The sequence below is a fragment of the Pelodiscus sinensis genome, chromosome 27, assembly GCF_049634645.1.
Source record: "Pelodiscus sinensis isolate JC-2024 chromosome 27, ASM4963464v1, whole genome shotgun sequence".
NCBI classification, from domain to species: domain Eukaryota; kingdom Metazoa; phylum Chordata; order Testudines; family Trionychidae; genus Pelodiscus; species Pelodiscus sinensis.
Genome location: NC_134737.1, coordinates 6,817,482 through 6,841,581, shown reverse-complemented (window position 1 = coordinate 6,841,581; position 24,100 = coordinate 6,817,482). Strand labels below are relative to the sequence as shown.

Genomic DNA, 24,100 nt, shown 5'->3' with positions numbered 1-24,100 from the left:
GAGTACACACGAACCCTCACAAAAGAGAGGCAATGAAACTGAGGTGGTATGTTCAGTATGAAAGAAATAGTTACTCACAGTGTCCTCCGGAAGAACAGCTTTTAGTTAATGACTTATTCCTTCACGTGAAATTGGAAATGCACTGTAATTCCTTTGTATCCCCAGCTGACGCCACTGTGACGCTGCACTAGGGATGTAAGAAAGACTTTAACCACTTATCGGTTAGCCATTTAAACACCATCTTAACCGTCGCCACTATGCCAGCTCCCGGCCCTGCTCCCAGGTAGATGGCTGCTGCCCCACCAGCTCTGCAATATAAAGCTTATACTGCAGAGCCCGCAGAATGCGTAACCGGTAGGATTTTTAATGGTTATACAATTATTTTTAATCAATTTTTACATTCCTACCCTGCACATGGTTCAGTGAGGCAGGACAACAGGTCTTAGTACTATAACTGATTATTCAGCAAATGCTCCCTATTACATCCAGTAGCTAGTATTGCATTTCAAACTCCCTCTTAGGGAAAACCTTCCTTTAACAGAGGGGAAGAGTAAACCACCCATCTCTTCGGGTACAACTGGACTAATTTCGATTATGTGCCAACATAATCTAGGATTAAGATAGCAAACGACTGGATTTTTAATGTTCTCTTCAAAGGAATCTACTTCAAATAAGACATTCCCTATTCTAGAGATCATAGTATTTCATCCTTAAAAAACAGAGCTGGGTCTTTGCGGGGTGATGGCAGCAGGCTAAATACTGTAGCCAGGAAGCAATGTTTCCCATTCCCTGGCTCTATAAATCCAGCTTTTTGCCATCTCCAAACTCTGGAGAAGGGTACAGTCATAGGCAGAGATCTCACCAGGCGGAGAACAGCACTGAGCTCTCCCAAAAGGACTGTGCAACAAGCTCTTTACCTCTTCTAGACAAGATGCAAGTGAACCTGTAAATACTTGAAGGTAATGAATATTCTTCATTGACAGGGAGTTCATTACACCCCTACAGCAGCTGTGACTCTTTCCTCTAAAGGATAGAAGATCAAAGGCTTTGTTAAAAATATTTATTTAAAAAAATACAATTGTTTTCCATATCTGGCTGCACGTATCTATTAACATATAATTGACTTGAATAGTTTGCTACAATGCTTTTTTAAAAAGCCAGCTTGCATTATTATACAAAGCGAATCCCTCTGACAATTCTTACACAAAATAGTTTCCTCAACCATTCCCCACCCCTTTTTTATTTTATTTTTTTAATCGCCATACACTGGATTTTCTTCTACACAAAACATGAAGCAATAGACAAGTCACCCCATTCCTCAGGGAAGACCTTCATTATGTCTGAATGTTCTTAACCAATGCACCAACCTTTTAAAGCAAAGTTGTCGCAGTGCTGCAATCCCCTCAATGATTAGCACTGCACCTTCGAATTTTTGCCCCTATAATTTCTCTCAAAACTGAAACATGTTGAACCACAAATCAGCTGTAATCAGTAGCTCAAATTCCATCAGGTTAGCTTTGATCACACACATTAATATGCTGAAGGTCTCCCTAATCTCTTATGCAAGGAGGTTAAATAAAAGCAGATTTAGTAACACTGAACAGTTTTTCAGAACTTTGGCTATTTATGCACTTGCATTACATACCAGCAGTTTTTTTTAACAGCAACAATGGCATTAAGATACTGGATTTTATAAAGGTACAATTTTCAAAAGAACAAAGTTACACTGAAAGAAAGCTACTTTATTCCCAGTTAAGTTTCCCCTGGTAGAATCAGAACACCAGGACTGTCCAAGATTACAATATTTATCCAAAAATATGAGATCATTGGTAGAATACATAGGAGGGTAGCAGATGTATATAACTCTGCCCCAGAGCAGAAATGTGCTTTATCTGCCAGATTAAAGTACTGGCAGATACTAGATTAAAGTGCAATTCTACTCTGGAACGAGTAAGTGAGGATGCCATCTACTGCCCCCTGTGTAGTCAGGCAGAGCTGTTGGTTTTAGTGATTAAGGTTAGATTTGACCATTGTGGGCTCTGCAGAATCAGGATTGCAGGGAGGTAAGATGGGTTCTTTTCGGCTTAAAAAAAATACAGGGTGATAATTCCGTCCTCTGCTCCACGTGTCCACCTCAGTGAAAACAATGCGGTTGCATCCATGAAAATGACTGCAGAGTTCAGAGCCCCGGGTGATGATACACAAAGAGGAAAAGAACACAGTTCAACTTTCAGATCCTACTTTGAGTTTGCAGGTGTTTCCCCCCAACACCTCCCCCGCAACTTGTAAACAAAGCAAATTTAAATCTGAAGTTACTGACACACACTGAACCTTTAATATTTGATTCATGTTTTTAAAAAGTTTCCATGCCGTATTACCATAACTGACCGTGTGGCTTAAATTCTCCCCAAATTAATTCATGTCCCCGTGCTCTGAACCCTTCAGATAAGAAGCTACTGAGCCAGATTCTCGGCTGATGTACATCAGCTCACATCTATTGGAGTAAATTATTTCAAGTTACACCCGCTGTAGATCTGGCCCACAATTCAAACTTTCCACTAAGAAAGCATCAACTCACACAAAATACCCCAACCCAGTTACCTGCTCATTAACTCCCTTTACAGTTTTCTATCAGTGTTTCCTGCTGTCTTAATACAATTCAAAGGAGATAACCAGAGCTCAGACCAGGCCTCCCACTTCAAGTTGAGAGTTTTCTTGTATGTTTATCTCAATCACCAAGACAATCACCAAGGCAGGGAAATATTAAATATGCAATTGTACCTATCACAAACACTGTGACATATATAAGGCCATCTGGTAATACTGCAATAAAAATACAAAATTTTGAAAGGGAACTTTAGAATATGACTTTTTTTTTTAAACTATAACAAATAACCACAACTCTGGTTACAAAGATTTAATAATAGAATTTAGCACATCATATAGAAAACTGTGCAACTGAACAATAGCAGAATAAAGTCAACACAATTGTATAAAGCCTATATTTAAGACATACTAGCCACACACACACACAAACCCACCACACGACCAAAAACAAAAACCCCACAACAGATCAAGGAAGCTACTAGCAAAACTGGGTATTCTAATCCTTTGTCTTACACACACACACACACGAGCGTGCGCACGCACGCGCACACACCCCCAGTACAGGTTTTAGAAACCATGCAAAGGCCTTCCAGAAAGCCTTCTTGTGTGAAACTGTTGACAATAAGCGCTTCCAGTTATCAATATAGTGCTCCTTTAAGTATTGCTTAAGGACTGAATGGGGCTACAACAGAATTGCCAATTTTTTTTCTCCTCCATTAACACCATGCCACTTAAAGTCATGTGAGCAATGCGTATCTGCTAAAAGAACTGTGCTTTCAGGAGGTTTCGGAGTTCTGTTGTTAAGAAATGTTCTTTAAGATGACTTCTAATGCAAGGTCTCTATGGAGAAGCAAATATTTATCTCCGAGTTTTAAAAATCAAATCTGTGTCCAAATTTAAGTTCTATGAGCATAAAGCTAATCAAAGACCAATTTGAGACACTTTTTGGGATAAGTACATCATGTCAAAGACAGATTTACAAAAATAAAATTTGGCAAGCTATTAGCCCATAATATGGCACAATGGATTTAGTGCTTATTTCTATTTTAAAAAATAATTGAAATGTGCAAGACATTAAAAAGTGGCAACTGTCAAGTGCAGTATTTATTTTTAAACATCTTAAGCATTATTTGTATCATACAAGTCTGGAACGTAGGCCAGGTCTACATTAGGGGAGAAAGTCAATCTGAAGATATGCAACTCTCAGCTACGTGAGTAATGTAGCTGGAGTCAACATACCTTAGATCAAATTTCTGTGGCATCCCCACTGTGGGAGGTTGATGGGAGAAACTCTCCCATTGATTTCCCTTACTCATCGTGACCCGTTGGAATACCAGAGTCAACGGAGGTGCCCATCAGCAATTGATTTAGAAGGTCTTTGCTAGACCCGTTAAATCAAACCCTGGAAGATTGATCTCCACAGCATCAATACTGCTGTAAGCGGAGACAAGCCCTTAGACTAAAAAGTGAATATATGTCCCTCAAAAATATGTATAAATATGCATATTCATGACATTAGAGTTGTTCCAGTAAATTAAATAACATGTACAAAAACAAACCTTCAACTGTCAAAAAAAATGTGCATTTACGTAGGTGACTGGAATAACTTCAAAGTCAGTTAACGTGTTCTCCAGCATTCTTTTAGTTGGGGAGGAAGGAAATTAAGTTTAATATTAAATCTAGTTATGTGGGCTTTTGTAGACCCATCTAAATCAACAGTGACATAAAGAAAGAAGATGTACAATGTTGTGCATGTTCATGAATGAACGAACATCAGATTTTGCTTGGTTTTCTTAACTGATGTCGCTTCTTTAAAAACATCGTCATTGTCAGCATAGCTGTATTTCACACTGACTCTGTTCTCTTTTATCAATATATTCATTTCACAAACCAAAGCCATGTCATTTCTAACTTCAAGCTCCATCAGTAACCTGAAGATAAAATTCTGTTCTTTCCGCTTCATGAACTATCAGAGACAGAGCCAAAAAAATTAAACAGCAAACCTGCTGATGCACAAGACCTGATGCCAGGTTGCTTTCTTTCCTGCAATTGCTCAGTAGTGACAAAAGCATTACGTTCTTGATGCCGATAGCAGTGTAGGAGACAAGTGCACAAACAACATGCCATCTGGAAAGATCTTCCTCGGTCCTGAACCGCCTTTAAAAGAGGCCTATCAAGAATGACTAGCTCAAAGTATAGCCATTTTACTACCTAACAGAATTCTCTCACAAGGCAGCTCACTACCATGACCCAACAATTTCAATTAAGGGAAGAGACCTTTAAAAACAATAGCCTTGAAGAACTGCATAAAACACTAAAAGAATAAAAGCAACTGTCACTGCATTCCATCTCCACATCTTCATTTGGGCAGCATCTGTATTGAAAGGACCAAAATTTCGCATTTTACATACTAACCACCACATCAGTCATTGGCACTAGCCAAATGCTTCCACATTAAGTGAAAGTTTTGCTAATACTGTCCAGAATAAGCAGCAGTCACTGCTATCCACTATCATTAAGTTAAAATCAGTTTCTCAAGAGACTTCCTATTTAAGCAGCTCACTCTGTACCTTTTTTTATTTTTAGGGTACCTCAAATCAGCTAATTACCAGGATTGTAACAGCGATGGCATTTTCAACTTTGCTGGTGGATCCTGGATTTTCCTTACAATGGACATACTATAGTCTGTGCTCAATAGTCTTAAAACAGAGTACAAATATACATAGCTGTAGGTTTCAAAGACCAGAACTTAAAAAGTAAATTTCTTGGATATGAGAACTAAGATAAGATGCCGAGCAAAGTCCTTGCAGACACCCACAAACCCAAACATTGAGTTTTAATGTCTATCAATCTTGACAGTGTCCCTTAACTACTGAACAAGTTTATTTTCTGATTGACACATACCAAGATAGACTCTTGATTCAACATTGAGATGTGTCTTGTAAACACATAGGCATCAGTGGAAACATTTGTGAAATTGTGTAGCGAAATAGGATTACATATAAAAATACTATAAACGGGGTAGCAAAAAGGTAACTAAAAAGCAGTTATGATGATGATGATACAGATATACAATAAGACCTGAAGAAAAGCTCCACAGAGCTCTAAAGCTTAACTCTTTCACCAACAGAAGCTGATCCAATAAAAGACCAACCTTGCCTCTCTTCATACCCTGGGATCAACATGGATAAGAAAACACTGCAAATATACAACCAATTGTCAGAACTGTAGATTGTTCAGTGCAGCATTGGAAAACCATTCCATAGATCAGAATTACAAATCTGTGTTCACCTGGTGAGTAGAATGATACAAATAGTACAATCAAGTTCTCGTATGTATAATTTGGATTTGCTGTAGAAGAGCTTGGATGAAAGATGATTGCATGAAAGATTCTTCCCACGTTAAGTAATGGTTTTTATGCAACACATTAACTTTTCAAAGGAGGCTATACATACCACAGAACTGGATACAAATGGCCTTCATTGTGGTTCAACTCAACATGCACACACATGCAGGCGCACACACACAAAGAACATATTTGCTAGATAATTTGGAGGTTGTGAAATCATAGCAGAGATATAAATTCTCCCAAGCGAAGTCACTGAATGTCAAGGCTGTCCAGCCTGCACGGTTTAGGGTACAAACAAGAGTTTTTTAATTTAAGGAATCCGTCTTTCATTATTTCCTAAACTTTTGTAAAACATAACCTGAACTAACTGAAGATGACACACAGCAGCTGGGGCTGTCGGGATTGTGCCAACTGGAAAAGCTGGCAATTGTGTACTTGCTGGTAAATAGCAATTACAGGATACGGTATTTCCCTACAAAGCACCATATGCACATGGACACTTTTTTAAAGTGACCTGAAAAGTTATGAAGGGCCAAGACAAAAAGCTATGTAATCTCATAGCAAGTCTCTTCTGACCCATCTCAGCCTGCTTCCCTTCTTTGAATCACTGCTTTCCAAACATACCTCCTGACAGTATGTAACCCTAATTGGGAATTCCCCCCTCCCCTCTCACTGTCATTAAGGGACAACAATAATAGCACTCAACAGTATCTGTCATTAAGGGACAACAATAATAGCACTCAACAGTATTGTAGGCAGTTAAAGTCACACTGACATATGCACACATGCTGCGTTTGCAACATAGGTTGTCTGGTTAGCTACTAGGGATGTGAAAGGTTAACTGGTAAGCATCACCCATACTGCGTCCGGTTAATTGGTGGGGGCCAGAGCAGCTCTCCACCCACCACACGCAGGGGTTACCCACAATGCTGCAGGCAGGGAGGCTGCTCCAACCCAGCCATGATGGGCCTCACCCCCGTCCCTGGTTTAACTCGTTAACCAATAAAACAGGATTTTACATCCCTATCCGCTATCGCCACAGAAGGTATTCTTCTGTAAGGTGAGTTCAACTCCCCATCCATGTGCAGGTGAATGTATATTATTACAGGGGGTGCATGTTACTAGTCAACCTGCTATGGCAGTGCGTCCCTTTGAAGAAGCTGAGCTGGAGACATGAAACTGGACCAAGAGAAATGATGCCTGCCCGACATGCATGTTCACTTGGTTCTCTTGCATATGTGTCCTCAGAGATATGCCACACAAATATGAAACACACACACACACACACACACACACACACAAAATGTGCAATCTTTACATAAAAAGAACCTGGCTTTTCTCCATGGGGGAAAGGGAAGCAATCAAATTGCAATTCTTTAGTGCTCAGGACATTTTTAAAAAATATAAATCCTCATTCTTCAATACTACCCTCCAGTCTGCACGCTTGCTGGGCACAAAGCTAGTTAGCCTAATACAACCATCACAAAGTGCTACTAAATATATATCGGTATACATATATATATTTTTTTAAGTAAGCAATAAGCCATCCTGCAAACCAAAGAATCCCAGATGCCTGCTCTTAATTACTACCTGCAGCTTTCTTGCTGCAGCACTGCCTTAAAAACTAGTAAATATTGCACATTGTCATTTTAAGAGCTAAGGTCAAGGGTATTCCTAACCATTATCTGCTGATGTTCCAAAAACTGAAGCAGTAACATGCCTTTGACTTGATCTGGCAAGGAGGCAGCAAATTCCCTTCTGCCAGATATTCGCTTTCTCTGAATTCACTTGGGGCAGGAGATTTTCTGGCTGAAAAGTGACTAACATCCATTTCTCCAGGGTGAAAAATTAAAGACGTGGGATATACTGAATTATATATTTCAGTGCTGGAACAGAACAGGCTACTTTCATCTCTACATTCAGTGTGGGGTGGTCTCAAACACATACGCTTTAAAGTGAATTTAGAGCTTGCAAAAATGGTCAGGACAGCTGCACTGAAAGGAACAGCACTGAAAGCCAATAAGACTCATCTCTGTTACGAAGGTACCGCCTCTCTAGGCTCATCCCATCTTTAGCATCTCTTCTGAAACAGCTAGTAAAGGTAAGGTGACCAGACAGCAAGAGTGAAAAAAATCAGGACGGGGGTAGAGGTTACGAGGCGCTTAAACAAGACAAAGCCCCAAATATCGGGACTGTCCCTTTAAAATCAGGACATCTGGTCGCCCTAAATAAGAGTGACCGAGTGAAGTGCAGTCTTGGTCCACTCTCTAGAGGACAGGTTATCCAAGTGCATCCTCACTGCATATACATTGGTAGCAAGAGGAAATTGTTGCCTGATTGACAGTGGATGACAGAAACCCAACTGCAAAAACCTGAGACATCTCCCTAGTCTTAGGTGCCTCTTTCATATCTCAGCTCTCCCACAAAAGACTGCTTGAGGTGCATGTCCTAGCTGCTGATCTTCCCTCAGCAGTGTGAAATGGCTTTCAAGAGCACTCGGATTAGCCCCCCAACGCACAGGTGTCTTTACCTGGAACATGCATGATTTTACCATACTGTGGATGCTACACGAGTCTCTGTTTTAGCCGCACACATCAAACCCATATTTTCATGAATTCCAACACTTCCTCCACTTACAAAGCAATGTTTTTAAAGCAGAACTTGAGACAACAAGCGCTGGGAGGAGGGGCTCCTCCTCCTTGGATGCTTCATTTCTGGGAAAAGCAGAGAACGTGAGTGTTCTTTCCCCTTGAGCTGCAGACCGGAACGTCAAGCAGCACCAGCCCCAAATACACAGACAACTCTCAGTCTCATGGACACAGTCCAATTCCAGGGACAGAGGTGAGGAGACTCCTACGTTCACAAAATCTGTTAATCTTTTAGAGCCAATTTGCTGGCTTTACTCAGATACCAGGCATCAGAGGTGTGTGTGTATATAACCCTTGAGAAATACCAAAGAATTTGAAACAGTTCAAGAACCCCAAAAGGATTCACGCCATCATCCATTTGTCTCCAAGCCCTGCCTGTTCACAATATGACAAGTGGCTTCTAGGATCTGAGCAGCCCACTTGTCAAAGAGTGAATTACTGTACATAGGTGCAACCCCCTCCAAACAATGGTCTGCTTTTCACCTATGCCACCATAAGTATTCCTTGAAAATTTCTCGCTGCAAAAAGGTTAGATGTTTTTACAGCATGGAACATTTGCTGTTTTGTTGAGAAGAGATGTTATCATTAGCTCCACAGCAAAGCTGCACTCAAACCCTTCTCTTGGAACTCCAGTTTCAATCATGCTTCATTTTCTTCATGCCTAGCACAGGAAGCAGAAGAACGGAGGTGTCAGAGGGGAGAGACATCGTAAAGATTGTGTTGCTGCAATCAAAATCAGTCACAAATTCAGATACAAATTCAGTCACTGCATCCCACCAGGAACTCCCTTTTAAAAGACTCCTTACCCAAGGGGGCAAAGAAAAGATTGTGGAGCCTGGACTCCAATTAAGGCATTTCCATAGGCATTCCCAATTTAGTCTTCGAGAAAAGGGAATTTTGCCAAAAGGCATTTGAACTGGGAATGGCAAAAATTACAACTGTTCACGATCTGGGTGAAAGTATGGATTGCTCATTTTAAAATGGATCACATTTACTATTATCTCTTTCCGTTGTTTCCCGATTTGTCCTTTCCAGGAGTTTGCGTGCTATGTCTTCTGCAGGTCTGGGGAAAACGGCCCAGGGGTGGAGGGGCCATCCAGTCCAGACAAAGTAAATTGCCCATGGCTGTTCAGTACTGATGGAAACTAAGAAACAAAACAGAGTTTGGTTTGTTTGTATTTCTAATTATTATTATTTTAGATTCTTTGTTCTCATGTCTCAGAATCTCTCCACAAGAAATTCTACAAAGGGCCCAACAGATTTTGGAAAAACCCATGCGGCTCCCCCCCCCCCCCCCCCCACTATCCAGGGCTTTTACAGATCATCATCTGGCAATGGAAACTTTTAATTTCCAGTGCATCCAGGTCTCCCAGAAGCCAAGCATTGCTATTGGCATAGCTACAGCAGACACAGTGATCAACTTTGTAGGTTACACTCAGACTTTAAGGCCAGGAGGGACCATCATGATTATCTAGCTGACTTCCTACAAACTGCAGGCCACAAAACCTCACCCACCCATTCCCATGACAGACACAAAACTGCTAGCTGAAATACTGGGGTTCTCATATCAGAATTTAAAAACTTCAAGTTACAGTTTATCCACCCTTTATGAGGATTTAAATGTGCCAGTGACTCATGTCTCATGCTGCAGAGGAAGATGGAAAACCCCCAGCGTCTCTGCCAATCTGATCTAGGAGGAAATCCCTTCCCAACCCCAAACATGGCAAGACCTAGCAGCCAGACAACTCAGGCAGGATTTTCTGTAGCAACTCAGAGCTCTGGCTATCTATGGGCTCATCACCAGCTGCTGGAGAAATTTGCTGCTACCAGTCGCAGATCAGTTACAGGCCATTTCAGGTAGTCTCATCATACCCTTCATAAAGTTATCAACATCAGTCTAGGAGGTTTTTTTTTTTTTTTTTGCTGGACTACTCCCCTTAGAAGGCTGTCCCAGAACTTCCTCTCCTCCCATGGTTAGAAACCATCCAATGTCAATCCTGAACTTGTTGATGGCCAGTTTTTATCTAGATTGAACTGAGCCTTTATCCCGACTAACAAAATAATCACAGTTCTATGACTCTTTATTGCAAGTACCTGCACAGCAGAACACACACCCCATATTGTGCCTCAATATTTATCAATAGCAATTTAGGCCGTGGGGACTCCAACTGTTCTGCAGACACACTAACTAAACAAAAAGGTACTTGGACCATGTCATGCAAGCTGCTCCCCTCATAGTTCAAACACACAAACATGGCCAATAAAATGTCATCATTCATTTTTTGCAGAATCAAGCAGCAGGCCCAGTGCCAAAATGTGAAGCAAAAAGGACCCACTGTATAATGTGTTTTCATATTCAGTTCATGATTTTTTTTTAAACACACTGATGTGGACAGAATTGCCAGCCCAATGCAATGAAGTGGTGCAGAACCAAGGGGGTCCACACAGAAAAATTCTGGTCCAAGTTGCCCTAAGATACACAGGTTTACCCAATAAAACACTCTCCCTCTCCCAATACTATGAAGATTGCATTAGCATATTTCAAGACAGAAAGAAGTAATAAAGTCAAAGTGTTCCATCATTGTTACTGACATTGTAACATTGTTACTTATACTGACATACAATTAGGGTTAGAGAGGAACAAACTGCCACTTCTGGGGACCTCTCAACCAATGAATCTACCAGTTTGATAGTCACTGGCTATTGATGATCTTTGGGCAATGTTAAGCATTAAGTTACATCCACATTTAAATAGCTGCAGTTAACTGCAGGTTGAACTTCTGCAGTTAATTAAATGGCAAATATTTTGACATTAACACCTTGCAATAAAAATGTTAGATCAATCCAGCCCCTTTCTTTCCCCCCCCCCCCACACATTTCCACACAAGTCGGCTGAGCAGACTGTCATATGCGGAGCTCCACCGGACTAGCACTGCTTGCCTTGTTGGTGCTTACCTGAAAAAGAGTGTTAGCACCTTGCAATCTTGCTGGACTGAGAGGAGCGACTGGACTGAGCGTACTCCAGAAATGAATGCTCGAGAGCAAGGGGCTTGGGGTCAGCAATATGGGAGTCTGAGAGGGATACAAAACACAGTCATTTATCCTGTAGGTTATTACACATAGTAATATTTAGTCATTCTTAGCACTTGTACACTTTGGCCAAACCCTAGATGCCAGCAGTTAGAGGTCTAATTCCAGATGAAAGAAACAAATAAGGAAAGGCCCGATTTTCAAATGCTTTGAGCATTTGCATCTCCCATGGTCTTCAAATTTGGATTTGTGGATACACTACACCGCTGACAAATCAGGTCATTTATTTCAGTCCCTGCTTCTATACCTAAGTGTAGGCACCTCAGTCAGAAAACGTTCTTAGCGCGGAGCTCTCTGTGAAAAATCAAGTTGCTCATGGGAGGCAGGACTTATCCTCATTTTACGGGTGAAAAGAGCGGAGGTACAAAGGAAACATGACTGGTTCCCAGCTGCTGAATCTACTTGGGATTCGGGGCACAGCATCTAAAGCTGCAATTTCCCAAGCCATCAAAAAGATGAAAGAGAATTTGGACATCCAAATGACCCAGGTTGCCCTGAAAACCTCAGCCGCAGACCAGAAATAAAGAGCATCCTACTTAGCGGACATTCCACAACTACTGTGGCAAGTCCAAGCAAGAATGGCTAAGTAACACTGCAATGGTTTCTGTCCCACATCTTCAGCAATTTTGCTTCCAATACAGTGAATTTAGGGAAGCACCTAATTTCAATTTACTGATAGGAAAGAAATTAAAACCAACCAGAACAGTGCAAGAATCAAATTCAGAGCTCGTTGGATATTCTGAACCTTTTTCCTACGAGATGTTAAACTCTTGTCTTCCACAGCAGAGTAATACCCTTATTATGCTGCCTCCTTTTTGGCTTCCTACTGGCCAGCCTGAAAGAACAGTGAGGCTGCGGTTTCAACATTTCTCTGTTTAATCATCTAACACAAAAATGTTTTTCAGTCTGCTTGAAGGACACGTGCATGACATGGTCCTGGAGCAAGAACACTGGGTCACATCGACATATTTTTATCACACCTCCTATGGAAAGATTTAACAACAGAGGCAGCTGGGTCCCACAGTTTGTCTTCCTCCCGTATACCAATATTGTACATCCACAGTCCAAGAGCTGCTGGGCACTTTTCAAAGAGCATCCCAGTAACACTGGTCACGTGTGTTTCAGAACAGATTTTGGTTTTAAAGAGGCAGACACACCTCATTCCAGGAATTCAAACACAACCACTCCCACTTGCTACTGGTTTTGCAACCTGCCCTCCCTTACGATTCTCAAATACAACAGATGTTGATCATAGAAACAAAAGAAGCGAATCAGGTTACCTGGGAAAAAAATGCTGGAGTAAGAGATGCAGTAGGGAGAGAAGGACTTAGTATCCCCAGGGGGCTCGGATCGCTGCCTGTAATGACCAAAGTAGGAGCTAGCTCCAGCCCTTTGGGTTTTTTAGCTCTGGAAAGGTGATTGGCAAGGTCCTTCTCCAGCACAGATGAATCATGCTCTCTTGGCTCTGGGGATAGGTGCTGAGGGTTCTGAGACTGCTCCAACTGCTGAGAAGCCACCGATTCGATGTCCGTATCAATGTCCAGGTCATGGTTAGAACTCAAGGGCGGCGAAGGGGGTGTGGAAGGAACCTCCAGAGCAGGCGACATGGAAGATACAGGTGGTGGCGGGGTAAAGGTGGCGGTTAAGTTTGGCAAAGAGGCAGGAGCTTCCGTGGGAGTTAATTTTGGAGGCACTAGAGTCTCCAAGGTTTGGAGAGCTTCTTCCGATTCCACAGGAAGAGTTGAGACAATGGAAGTGGCTGAGGCAGGGGCTGCCAGAGCAGGCCTTTTGGGGGAAATGGTCACAAACTTTATGACCGAGGGCGTCTTCTCCTGATCAGGCTTTTTCTCTGCCAGTTTCTCAGCTGGATTCTCTATCTTGACCGACCTGAAGAGCTTCACGTTGGAGGAGTTCAGAGAGTTCAGAGTAAAAGAAGAATACAGGCCCGAATGGATGTAGTCATTACGGCTGGATGATTTAACACAGGTCTGGGCCTTCTCTTTTACACAGCTTTCTAGATCCTTTGGTGCACTGCTGATTTCTGCCAAGCCAGCCATCATCGGGTCTCCCTCCACCCTGCTCATCACCAGTGGGGCAATATTCAAAACCTCCGGATAAGAAACAAACTTGTACACAAACTTCTGACCATTCACCTTTTTGATGATGTTCTGTGGGTAGAGAAAATAATTTTTCCATCATTTCCCCTGCTAACTTTCTTGCTACAGAGGCGCCCCAAAACTGACTGAAGTGTAGATGGCACCTTTTCTTCGGTAGGAAAAAAGTGTTCACTTCTATGAGCATTAGGATGCCAACAACCTAAAAAGTATTCAAAACTATTCTTTCTATAAAACAAGGTGCCCTATAGCACCTTAAAGACTAACAGATTTATCTGGGCATAAACTTTTGTGGGTCAAAACCATGTAGATACAACTGACAAAGCGGTTTTGACCCATGAAAGCTTTTGCCCAGATAAATCTGTTAGCCTTTAAGGTGCCATAGGATTCCTTGTTGTTTTTAGAGATTCAGATGAACACAGCAACCCCTCAGACTTATTTCTAAAACATCCCAACCACACCACAAAGATAACTTCACTTGAAATGCATTACTAGCAATGATCGTAAAGCTACTAGGCATTTTTTTTAGACTTATATTTTTAAAAAAACCCACAACCAGCAACAACAAATTGACGCTGATACTGTCACCAGCATCAAGGTCAAAAGCAATAAGCCAAGTACACAACAGGTAATCACTAACTCAGGCTCCAATCCTACAAATGTGCATCTTAACTGATGGCAGTAAACCTAGTCACATGCAGAAATGTTTGCAAGATCAAGGCCTGAGTATTCCAAACAGACCATGCTCATGTTAACAAGATGTTATAATAATAGGGGGGGGAAAAAAAGAGGCAAGATGAAGTATTCAGCAGCAAAACCATGCATCTAAGCAGCGCCTATTAATGCTTATTTTTGTATGCACTGAGAAAAATATACAAACATTTTTGGTCTAAATTGATTCTTATTTATCATACAGCTACCTACTTAGATTTTGTTAATAGAAGAAAAGATTAAGGAAGTTGTACAGTTCTGACAACAATAAACTCTAAGGAACTAACAACTCAGAAACTATATGTCATTTTCTTATCTTCAACACCCACATAACAACAGTTGTGGGATAAACCACTTATTGAGAGGTTATTGAAATGAAGGTCACTGTCCCTGTTTCTGATTGTAATTGAGCTCCTTCAAGTCTTGTGATATGGGTGGCATCAAAGCATCTGCAACTTTCAAAAGGTAACAAATAAAATCACAAGTTAAACAAGAGACACTTCTCTGAATTTTACTCATTCTCCACGGTAGAGGTGCGGATTTATACTTTGAGTACAAGAAGAAGAAGAAAAAAAAAAGATTTTGGGCTACTCTGGAAACCTGTTTTTCTACCAGCCACTCTATAGAAACAGTTGCAGGAAAGGTCTGAAGTAAATACAGGGACACGAAATTCTCACCGTTATTAGCAAGATTTAAATTTGTTTTGAAGAATTCAAGACTTTAAACCTTTGCAAAGTATACACCTGCTTTTGTGGACTCTGAATAAGGGAGTACGTGAGACGAGACAAGCCAGCTGAAGAGGTGACATTTTGCAGGAAGCTCTCTGGAATCTCTGAACAATTAAAACAGTAATACGGTTGGGGAAGGGGCATTATTTGTGTCTCTGGCATAGGTGAGGTGCGACAAACTGACATCTATCTCCTTGAAGAGAATGAAAAAGGAAACAAAGCTCATGGGGCAGAAGCTGAGTGCAAGACACATAAGATTGGAGATGGATTCCTGGGTGTTGTTACCTTCACATAGTAGTATCTGAGAGCTCGACTGAGTTTGTCATAGTTCATGCTGGGCTTGTTCTTGCGGATTCCCCACAGCCGGGCCACCTCCTCTGCCTGCAGCAATTTGAACTCCCCGTCGTTGGAGGTCCAACAGATGATATTCTTGTTCTGGGGCTCCTGGAGAAGTTGAAGGAGGAACTGCCACAAGGTGATCGTACTGTCCATAGCAGTGAGCTGAAATGCAAAAGAGTAGAAATCCGATTGACAAGGGGCTGTGAATGGTACCATTTCCTGCATCTCACCAGGACAGAGAGAGGGTGGGATGTTATTTCCACAAGCAGCAGGAGTCAAAAATGATCAGTCACCAGATGTGGAAGACATTCCCTGCGGAAGGACAGCCTAGCAGCCATCTGCACTGTCTCCTCCCACAACCCAGCCTTTCCTACAAGATCTATATTTAGCCCTGTTTAACTAAATCAGCTCACTTTGGGAAAGTCACGCTGAGTCATTAGCAAAAACGGATTTCTCAGATACTCAGTGCTCACCCACTTCTGGCCTGGGTCACCTCATGAAAAACTGTGCGGGTGCAGCAGTACAAAGGAGCTCCTTCTCCCCTCTCCAGATCTTTCTTCCAAAGGAAAGAGATGGCTGACCAAGTCCCTCCAAAGCAATTAGGAATTAGACACACAATCACTATGGGGTAGTTCATGTTACCTTGAGCATTCAGAGCCTCTGTTACCTCCCATGCATGGAAAAGTCTCTCCATTAGGGATGTTAGGAGCATGTAATTTGGTAATCGTGTAGCTGACCGAAAAACTGTCGGTTACACGATTAACCGATAAACGACGCTGCATTTAAAGGAGCTTGAGAGCCGGCTGGCAGGCTTGTGCTGGGACTGGCAGCTACCTCTGCTGTGGCTTTGCATTTAAAGGATTTAAAGAATTTAAATGCAGAGCTGCAGCGGGGGTAGCTGCCGGGATCCGACGAGAGCCGGGACTAAGCCAGCGTGCCCATGCGTCATCTCCCAAAACACTTTATACAAAGAGCCTTTGGGGAGAGGGGGCAGGGAGGGAAGGGTTGTGTGGGTCCAATAGCATTAGCAAGCTATGCTATTACATCCCTACTCTCCATGCCCATGCACTGGTCCCTATTCTCGCCTCACTCAAATCCCACAAATTAGCTCTTCCCCAACTTTTAGAGGGAGGAAGAAAACAGGGACAAAATAAACATGCAACTAACACCTTCCTCAAGGCCCCCACTGCATCTGGTCCTATCTGTGCCTTTTACAGTGCAAACTCTTAGGACTAGAGTTGTCAGTTACGTCTAGTGTGGCTCTGAACAGATCACTGGCACTTCAGTCATGATTGTAGAAGCATACGGTCAATAGATGATACAACAGCTATTTGACAGACACTTTCCTGGTATATTTGTTTATACAAGGTAATATAATAGAGGTTGAATGTCTCTAGTCCGGCACTCCCTGGTCCGACAACATCTGTGGCCCAGCATGATTTTAGTTAGCCGGATGTTCACTTAGCATGATAAGGACAAGTTTCCCACAGTCCCATAAAGTTTGTTTACAGCCACCAATCCTGGCTCTCAGTGTTCTGTGCTGTTATTTAGCTCTAATTTACCCCTAAATGTCTTCTCAGGGCCCAGTAAGCAGTGGAAGTGTTGGTAATGCTGCTAGACAATATTGACCTCCCCGGCTCAGCAAATTCTCTGGTTCAGCACTGGTCAGATTCCGAGGGTGCCAGACTAGAGAGTTTCAACCTGTACAAGGTAATACAAGAGATGAGTTGCCCTGTAGCTGCAGTTAATCCATCTCCTTAGGAGGTGGTAGTTATCTGGATGGATGAATGCTTCCAAGCAATGTCTACACTGGGATTAGCTCACCTTAACTTCATTTCTCAGGGATGTGGTAAAATTAATCTTCCTTTTTTCTATGTATAGATGTGAATTTAAGCCGACACAGTTACAGAGGTATAACGCCCTGAGTAAAGTCTCTTATTCCAGCATAGGAGAGGATTTTTTTTCCTGCTTCTCACACGCTGCTTTGGAAGAAGTTTAAATAAACCAAAAAAAGATATGCCCTAATAAATCTGTTAGTCTCTAAAGTGCCAGAGGACTCATTGGTTTTTTGGCAGAGACGGACACAGCTATCTCTCTGCGACGTGTCAAAAAGATATTCTTATTCCAGAATAGAGAGTCATAGTTATACTGGGATATCAGGAGTAACTGCTAGTATTTTCCCATGTAGACAAGCCATTGTACAGGCAAACTTAGGGGTACAGCTGTGTATCCAAGCAAATGAATCAGACAACTGATAAATTATCATTCATGTGTTGGCATTGTTTTCCAAGTGGTTTTCGAGCAAGGTGAAACTGTGCGTGGATTCTCCAAGGTGCAGGTTTATGAGCACTGATGGGTAAGTTTATTATTCTGTTGGGACTGCCAGTTGAATAAAAGGCTTTGGTAATGATTTATCACCTAGCACATGCCCACCAACAGGCCAGAAGACAGCTCCTTCCTACTGAAGAGAGCAGGCAGTCTACAAGTCAAGTCAGTCTTGTAACTGGATTACTGCTGACAGTTTACACAGGGCAAAACATTCCTACTTAAATTAGGTGCCTCAGGGCAGGTACTTCTTTGGGCAGGTCCTAATTCAGTTAATCTATTTTTGAAACGTACCTGCGGAAAGAAATACTTTCTCGTCCTCTCCCAGAATGACTAAAAGAGAGAGCGTGCAAATCGAGTACTGAGAAAAGAAAGTTAATTTCTAACACTCAAAGAAAAAAAATAATACAGGGAGACAAAACAGAAAGTGAGAAAGCACTGCAGAAATGAATGAAGATAAAGGAGATGTGTTAGCCAGATGTTGTACCCCTTTGGACAATACACTGGAAAGAGAAGCAGGAGTTACTGGCTTATCAACATGTAATTAGGTGAATCAGGCAGATATTTGATTTGCACAGTTCTTTAAAAATAATATCCAATTATCCCTAATCCTTACATATAAATACTTCAGGGAAATTGATTCTCCTTCATTACTGCTCTTCATGTTTTATCTCATGTACAAGTTTATTCATTTTATATAGAACAAAGGACAGACCTCGGTGCCTATTCTATGTGGGACTATCTCCATGCTAGTCCTTAAGGCCAGTGTCTAGCTACTCTCACCTCCGTCTCCATATTATTATAGTAGCTGAGCATCTCCAAATATCTATTATTATGATTCATTATTTGAATCACTAACATCTAGGAGTTCTAGTTGTAGACAAGGACCTCATTATGCCAGGTATTGTACAGATACAGAACAAAAAGACAGTCCCTTGCTCACTAGATTTACAACCTAAGTAAAGTATCAGAGGCGTAGCCGTGTTAGTCTGGATCTGCAAAAGCGGCAAGGAGTCCTGTGGCACCTTCTAGACTAACCAATATATTGGCGCATAAGCTTTCGTGGGCAAAGACCCACTTCGTCAGAAGCATGTAGTGGAAATATTTCCACTACATGCATCTGACAAAGTGGGTCTTTGCCCACGAAAGCTTATAACCTAAGTAAACTTTATTGAAATGCAAAATGTACCAGAGAAACAACTAGACTTCTTCTGCCCGCATCAGCTAAGTGCTCTGATGGCCAGCCACGACTCAACATTTTACATTTGCCAGTAAAAGCCTGTTTACAATAAAAAGTGAGGTAAGCAATTCACTGTAGATATTAACTTAAACTGGAGACCTGGATTCCCACACTCCCAATGAATACCCTGAACAAAACAAAACACCTTGTTAGTTCCCAGGGAAAAACCATCACGTAACTATTTCACTCCGTAAATGTTGAAATCCAGAAGCCAAAAAAAGAATTCAAAAATCCAGCCTTATTAGCTCTCCAGCTTCCACTGAACCCTGGGTTTCATACCAGACAGAACATCATGCCTGTTCTGACAGAGAAACTATGGCCAGCAAGGCCAGAAGCATCTCTGAAGGCACAGCTGGAAATCTTCTTATGATAAGAGCTTGCATATAAATTTCCACCTTTCATGTTTTATTATTTGACAATTACGTCTGCTTCAAATTCACATCGGTCATGTGCCTCCCAGTCCATGTCTCAAAATTAAGGTGCAATTTTACACCACAGGTTTTTAGAAGTAGAGGTGAAATATGCACACCCTCCCCAGGAGCTAGTACATTCGCAATCAGCTAAATAAATATTTTACTGCCTTTTATGCCTTATGTATGTCCATGGGAAAGTCTTTTGTTTCTCATCTGTAGGAACATGAGCCATTGGTAACAATTTCAAAAATGGGTTTGCCTAGCCACCCAGAAATTGAAAACTAAGAGGCTGCTACAGCAGATGGACCAACATTCTCTTAGTCACACTTCATGTAATGATGTTGGAAAAAAGATCTTCCATGCTTCTTGCAAGGTTGTGGCAAGCAGTTTTGTCCTGTCTACACTAGCATTTGAAACATTTCAGTTCTTGTTCAGAGGTCACAAGCAGGGAGGACTCCTGTGATCAAAAATCATTTTCCATGCATTTCCTCCAGTTGTTGCGATCATTATGATCAGCCAGTTTTCTTGGCTGGAGATGTCATCATTCCCCCATGAAATGAGTTGTGTGGTCATGGGACCCAACCTTCATAGCTTGTTTCACCATGATTGCAACCCTGAATTTCCATAATTACCCTCAGCCCCCAAGGATATGCTAGACTTAAAGGGAGACATCCCAGGAGTCATTCAAAGTAGAAAACATTAGGAACTAAATGCTTTTATCTGGTTTTCCTAATTTTTTTGTTTCCAGAATGCATTATAAAGCCTCTCAGTCTCAGGACACTCCGCTGTCAGTAAGCTATACTTGTTTTCTTCTGGTCTGCGGGCCCAAAGAGGGAAAAGTGTTTATTACCTGCATATGAAATGAGCTGTGATACACACATCTGTTGAAAATAAAAACATCCTTTGCATATGACTGAATGGGCAATTCTCTGTAGCATGCTGTTGAATAATCCCCAAACAAAAAAGTTAAATGTTTGTCTGTTGACCCTAACTTTATTATGAAAAAGAAGTCTCATTTAGGGTGGAAAAGGGTTCCTTTAATAATGTTTATAGTACACTTAGCCCGGTTGCTACGGCAACAGGACAACTATTCTCTACAAACAGGAGCTAAGACCCTAAAAATAAACAGGCTGACAAAAATCGTGAACTCACAGTTCAGTCAGCGAGTGTCAACTTGTTATATGGATCGCATTTGTTTTGAATGTATTAGAAAGATAAGTAACTTGTAATCACTAAAATCTGCACATAATGAATGGGGCATTGTCTTATGATTCTATCCCTTGACTTTTCAAAAGCAGCCATTTAACACCAAGATCTTGTACCCACACTCCAGTAGGAAGAGACAGAAAATAAAATTCAGGGATTAGTTCATTGGACACCAAAAATGCAGACTGTGGATGTAGTATGTACACACGTACTACACAAAAATAACCAATAGTTCACATGCTAATCAAACATATCATCTTGCACTTACAAAACGTTTTCATCCAGGGCCTTCAAACTAGATGAAAAGAACTGGGAAGAGAAGCATTCAGAAAACTTGCCTATGATCAGAAACAGACCACGGGCAAACTTCAGAACAGAAACCATGGTCCTGTGTTAACTCACATCATCACACTGAGCCAAATAAGTAATAAGTACCAAATGGCAAGAGTGCAAAATAAAGAGGGCTTAGCTCTTTTAATTATAATACTTCATCAGAAAGGAAACAGTCCCAGTTTTAGAGGAAAGTGTTCCACTAAAAGTGCCACGATAAAAAAGCTGGAGGGAAGACTACCATACAGCTGTAAATCTGAGACTACGTGTTCAGACAGTCGCTACGGTATAAGTGTGTGTAAATTATGTATATTCTCATTTTCAATAACTGAAGACCCTAACAAAATATTATAAGCACTTCAAACAAGAAGAGAGAGAAAGGAAACTTCACGCCAGATAAAGGAAGAACTTCCACCAATAGTAGAACATCTGTGATAGTGTGACACAGATCAAAGTCCTGGGGGGGAGCTACACCATTTCAAAGCTTTTAACAGAGTTGCTTTCATTTTCCAACTTCCTGGCAAACACACAGATATCTCCCCCTCCCCCCACACACAATCAAACCCTAACCCAATGCAAACGCCCACTCACAAAGAACAGTAACTTACTTGCCATTTAAAATGTGGTTTGTTGTGTTTCAAGTGTGCTAAAATGAAGCGTGAGGGTGTTAAAAGACAAACACAGTGTATATGGATTTTGTTACTGTAAATCCTTAGGTTTCTTTTCAGAGTGACAAACAAAATAAGCCACTTTACTGCTTCCTTGTGTGAGAGGATTCAGACCAGTCCCCAAGATATCCTGTCCCCATACTTATTCAGTGGCACCAGCACCTACATTTGTTTATTTTTCCACCAATCTCTTCCAACTATAAAAACATCCTGTTATGTCTGGCTCCTTCCTCCTGCAGCCGCCCACTGCTGCTGCCCCATGTCACAGCCAGGGTGGAAAGCTGGCGGGGGACAGGCCAGGAGGAGGAAGAAAAGGGGGGGAATGAGCAGCAATAGGAGACAAAATGAGGGCAAATCAGGGGGGCCAAAACTGTTAGGAAAGGGGGCTGGGATGCACAGGATGACTGGTGGGGTAGGAGCAAGCAAGCACTGGGCCAGAAAAGGGGGCTAGAGGAGATCAAGGAGGGGCTAGAGTGACTTGGGGGAAGAGGGCCCATAGAAGAGGACAAATGGGGTCCAAGAAGGGCAGGATATGAAGGGACACTGTTGGGGCCATAGGGTGACTCAGGAAAAGGGACCACTGAGGGGAAGGCTAGAATCCGTGGGGTGACTTCAGAGGGGAGAAGGCAGAACTGGCAGAAACAAGGGGGTAGGGTGCACAGGGTGACAGAGGAGTGACAGGACTGGAGGGACACAGGACAACTCGGAGTAGGGGCAGGACTGCAGAGCATGTTCGGGGTGCACAGAAGTGACTAAGAGGAGGGGCAGAATTGGGGGTGCATAGAAAAAAGGGACTCTGGGTAAGGGGGCAGGACTGGGGAGACGCAATGGGCTCAGGGTGCAAAGGATAACTGGAGGAAGGGGCAGGAGGGGGGGATCAAGGGGTGACTTGGGGGGGAAGAAGAGAAGACAGGACTGGAGGGATTCAGGCTGACAGGGAGGAACCAGGACTGGGGGTGGGGGTGGCCCCGGGAGGATCGGGGGGCAGGACTAAGGGGGACACAGGGGAACTTAGGAGAAGAGAAAGGTCTGGGGAGAATACGGGGGGTTGGGGTGATGGGGCAGGACTGGGGTAACTCGGCAGAGGAAGCAGGACTGGGGAGGACACGGGGGGGGGAATCGGGTGACGGGGCAGAACTGGGGAGAATACAAGGTGAGTGGGGTGACGGGGCAGGGGCGGAACACGAGGGAGGGACACGCAGGGATACGGGTGACAGGGCAGGACTGGGGAGAATATGGGAGGATCAGGGTGCTGGGGCAGGGACAGTGCTTGGAGGCATTGGGAGGGTCGGGCGATGGGGCAGGGCTGGGACAGGACTGAGGGGGACACAGCGGAACTAGGGGCCGGGGCAGCCCGTGGGACACGCGTGGGGGGTCCGGCGGGGCAGCCCCGGGGGGGGGGACACGCGTGGGGGGTCCGGCGGGGCAGCCCCGGGGGGGGGGACACGCGTGGGGGGGTCCGGCGGGGCAGCCCCGGGGGGGACACGCGTGGGGGGGTCCGGGGGCTGCCCCGGGGGACACGCGTGGGGGGTCCGGGGGGCAGCCCCGGGGGGGACACGCGTGGGGGGTCCGGGGGGCAGCCCCGGGGGGGGACACGCGTGGGGGGTCCGGGGGGCAGCCCCCAGCCCGCACTCACCGGGGCGGAGCCCGCGCTCCCCGAGCGGCGCGGTCGCTGGCAGCGGCAGGTCCCGGGCTCCCCTCATGGCCGGGGGCCCCCGCGCGGGGCCGGGAGCCGGGCCCCCATCCCAGGCGCCGGAACCAACCAGAGCGGAGGCGGCGGCAGCGCGCTACATGGCGGGACCCAGGACACATTCGCGCACACGCGACACGGGCCCGCCCGGCCGCCGTAAGCCACACTTCCGCCCCGCAGGGCGGGGCAAGAGCCAGGCTTGGACTTGACCAATCAGGGCTCGCCGCTGGGAGAGTGACTGACCAATTAAAAGCCTCGCTCCGCCCAGTCGCTGCACAGCATGATGGGCGATGTAGTTTGGGGGTAGTTAGCTCCCGCAGAAGCCAGCCAGACCACGTGCCTAAGAGTGAAGACAGCGGGCTGATACTGAGGGCGCTACTGGCTTTTCAGCCCAGCTGGGGGGTTGTACATAAGGCTCAGCCTCAGGAGTGCTGCGTCTAGACTTGCCAGCTGTCTACACTGGCCCCTGGAATTTGCGAAAGAACGGTGACTTCCTCTTGTCTGAAATCAGTGCTTCTTGTGGAAGTGCTATGCTGCTCCCGTTCGGGCAAAAGTCCTTTTGTGCAAAGCTTTGTGCAAGAGGGCCTGTGTACACAGCTCAGATTTGTTTTGCGCAAAAAAGCCCCGATCGTGAAAATGGCC

At 43.5% G+C, this 24,100-nt stretch overlaps 2 protein-coding genes across 3 annotated transcripts in view; one reads left to right on the top strand and one right to left on the bottom strand.

Annotated features, from left to right (window-relative positions):
* The window catches only part of SLC60A1 (solute carrier family 60 member 1), a 51,345-nt gene extending 39,663 nt beyond the window's left edge, over positions 1-11,682 (top strand). Inside the window, exon 11 of the mRNA XM_075910088.1 lies at positions 5,738-11,682. The gene's annotated coding sequence lies outside the window, so the exon portion shown is untranslated. The remainder of the gene's footprint in view (positions 1-5,737) is intronic.
* ELK4 (ETS transcription factor ELK4) lies at positions 1,047-23,626 on the bottom strand. 2 transcript variants are annotated; one of them, XR_012897845.1, is made up of 5 exons: positions 15,533-15,748; positions 12,975-13,862; positions 11,560-11,676; positions 9,600-9,749; positions 1,047-9,265 (listed from the first exon to the last, which is right to left on the bottom strand). XR_012897845.1 is itself a non-coding variant. In XM_075910089.1 (5 exons), exons 2-5 carry the CDS (start codon positions 15,737-15,739, stop codon positions 9,651-9,653), a joined length of 1,311 nt encoding a protein of 436 aa, XP_075766204.1. In that variant the 5' UTR covers positions 15,740-15,748; positions 23,405-23,626; the 3' UTR covers positions 1,047-9,650. The 2 variants fall into 2 exon arrangements, 1 of the variants encoding a protein (XP_075766204.1); XM_075910089.1 differs by adding an exon at positions 23,405-23,626 and having other exon boundaries at positions 1,047-9,749.
* Positions 23,627-24,100: the final 474 nt, after the last annotated feature.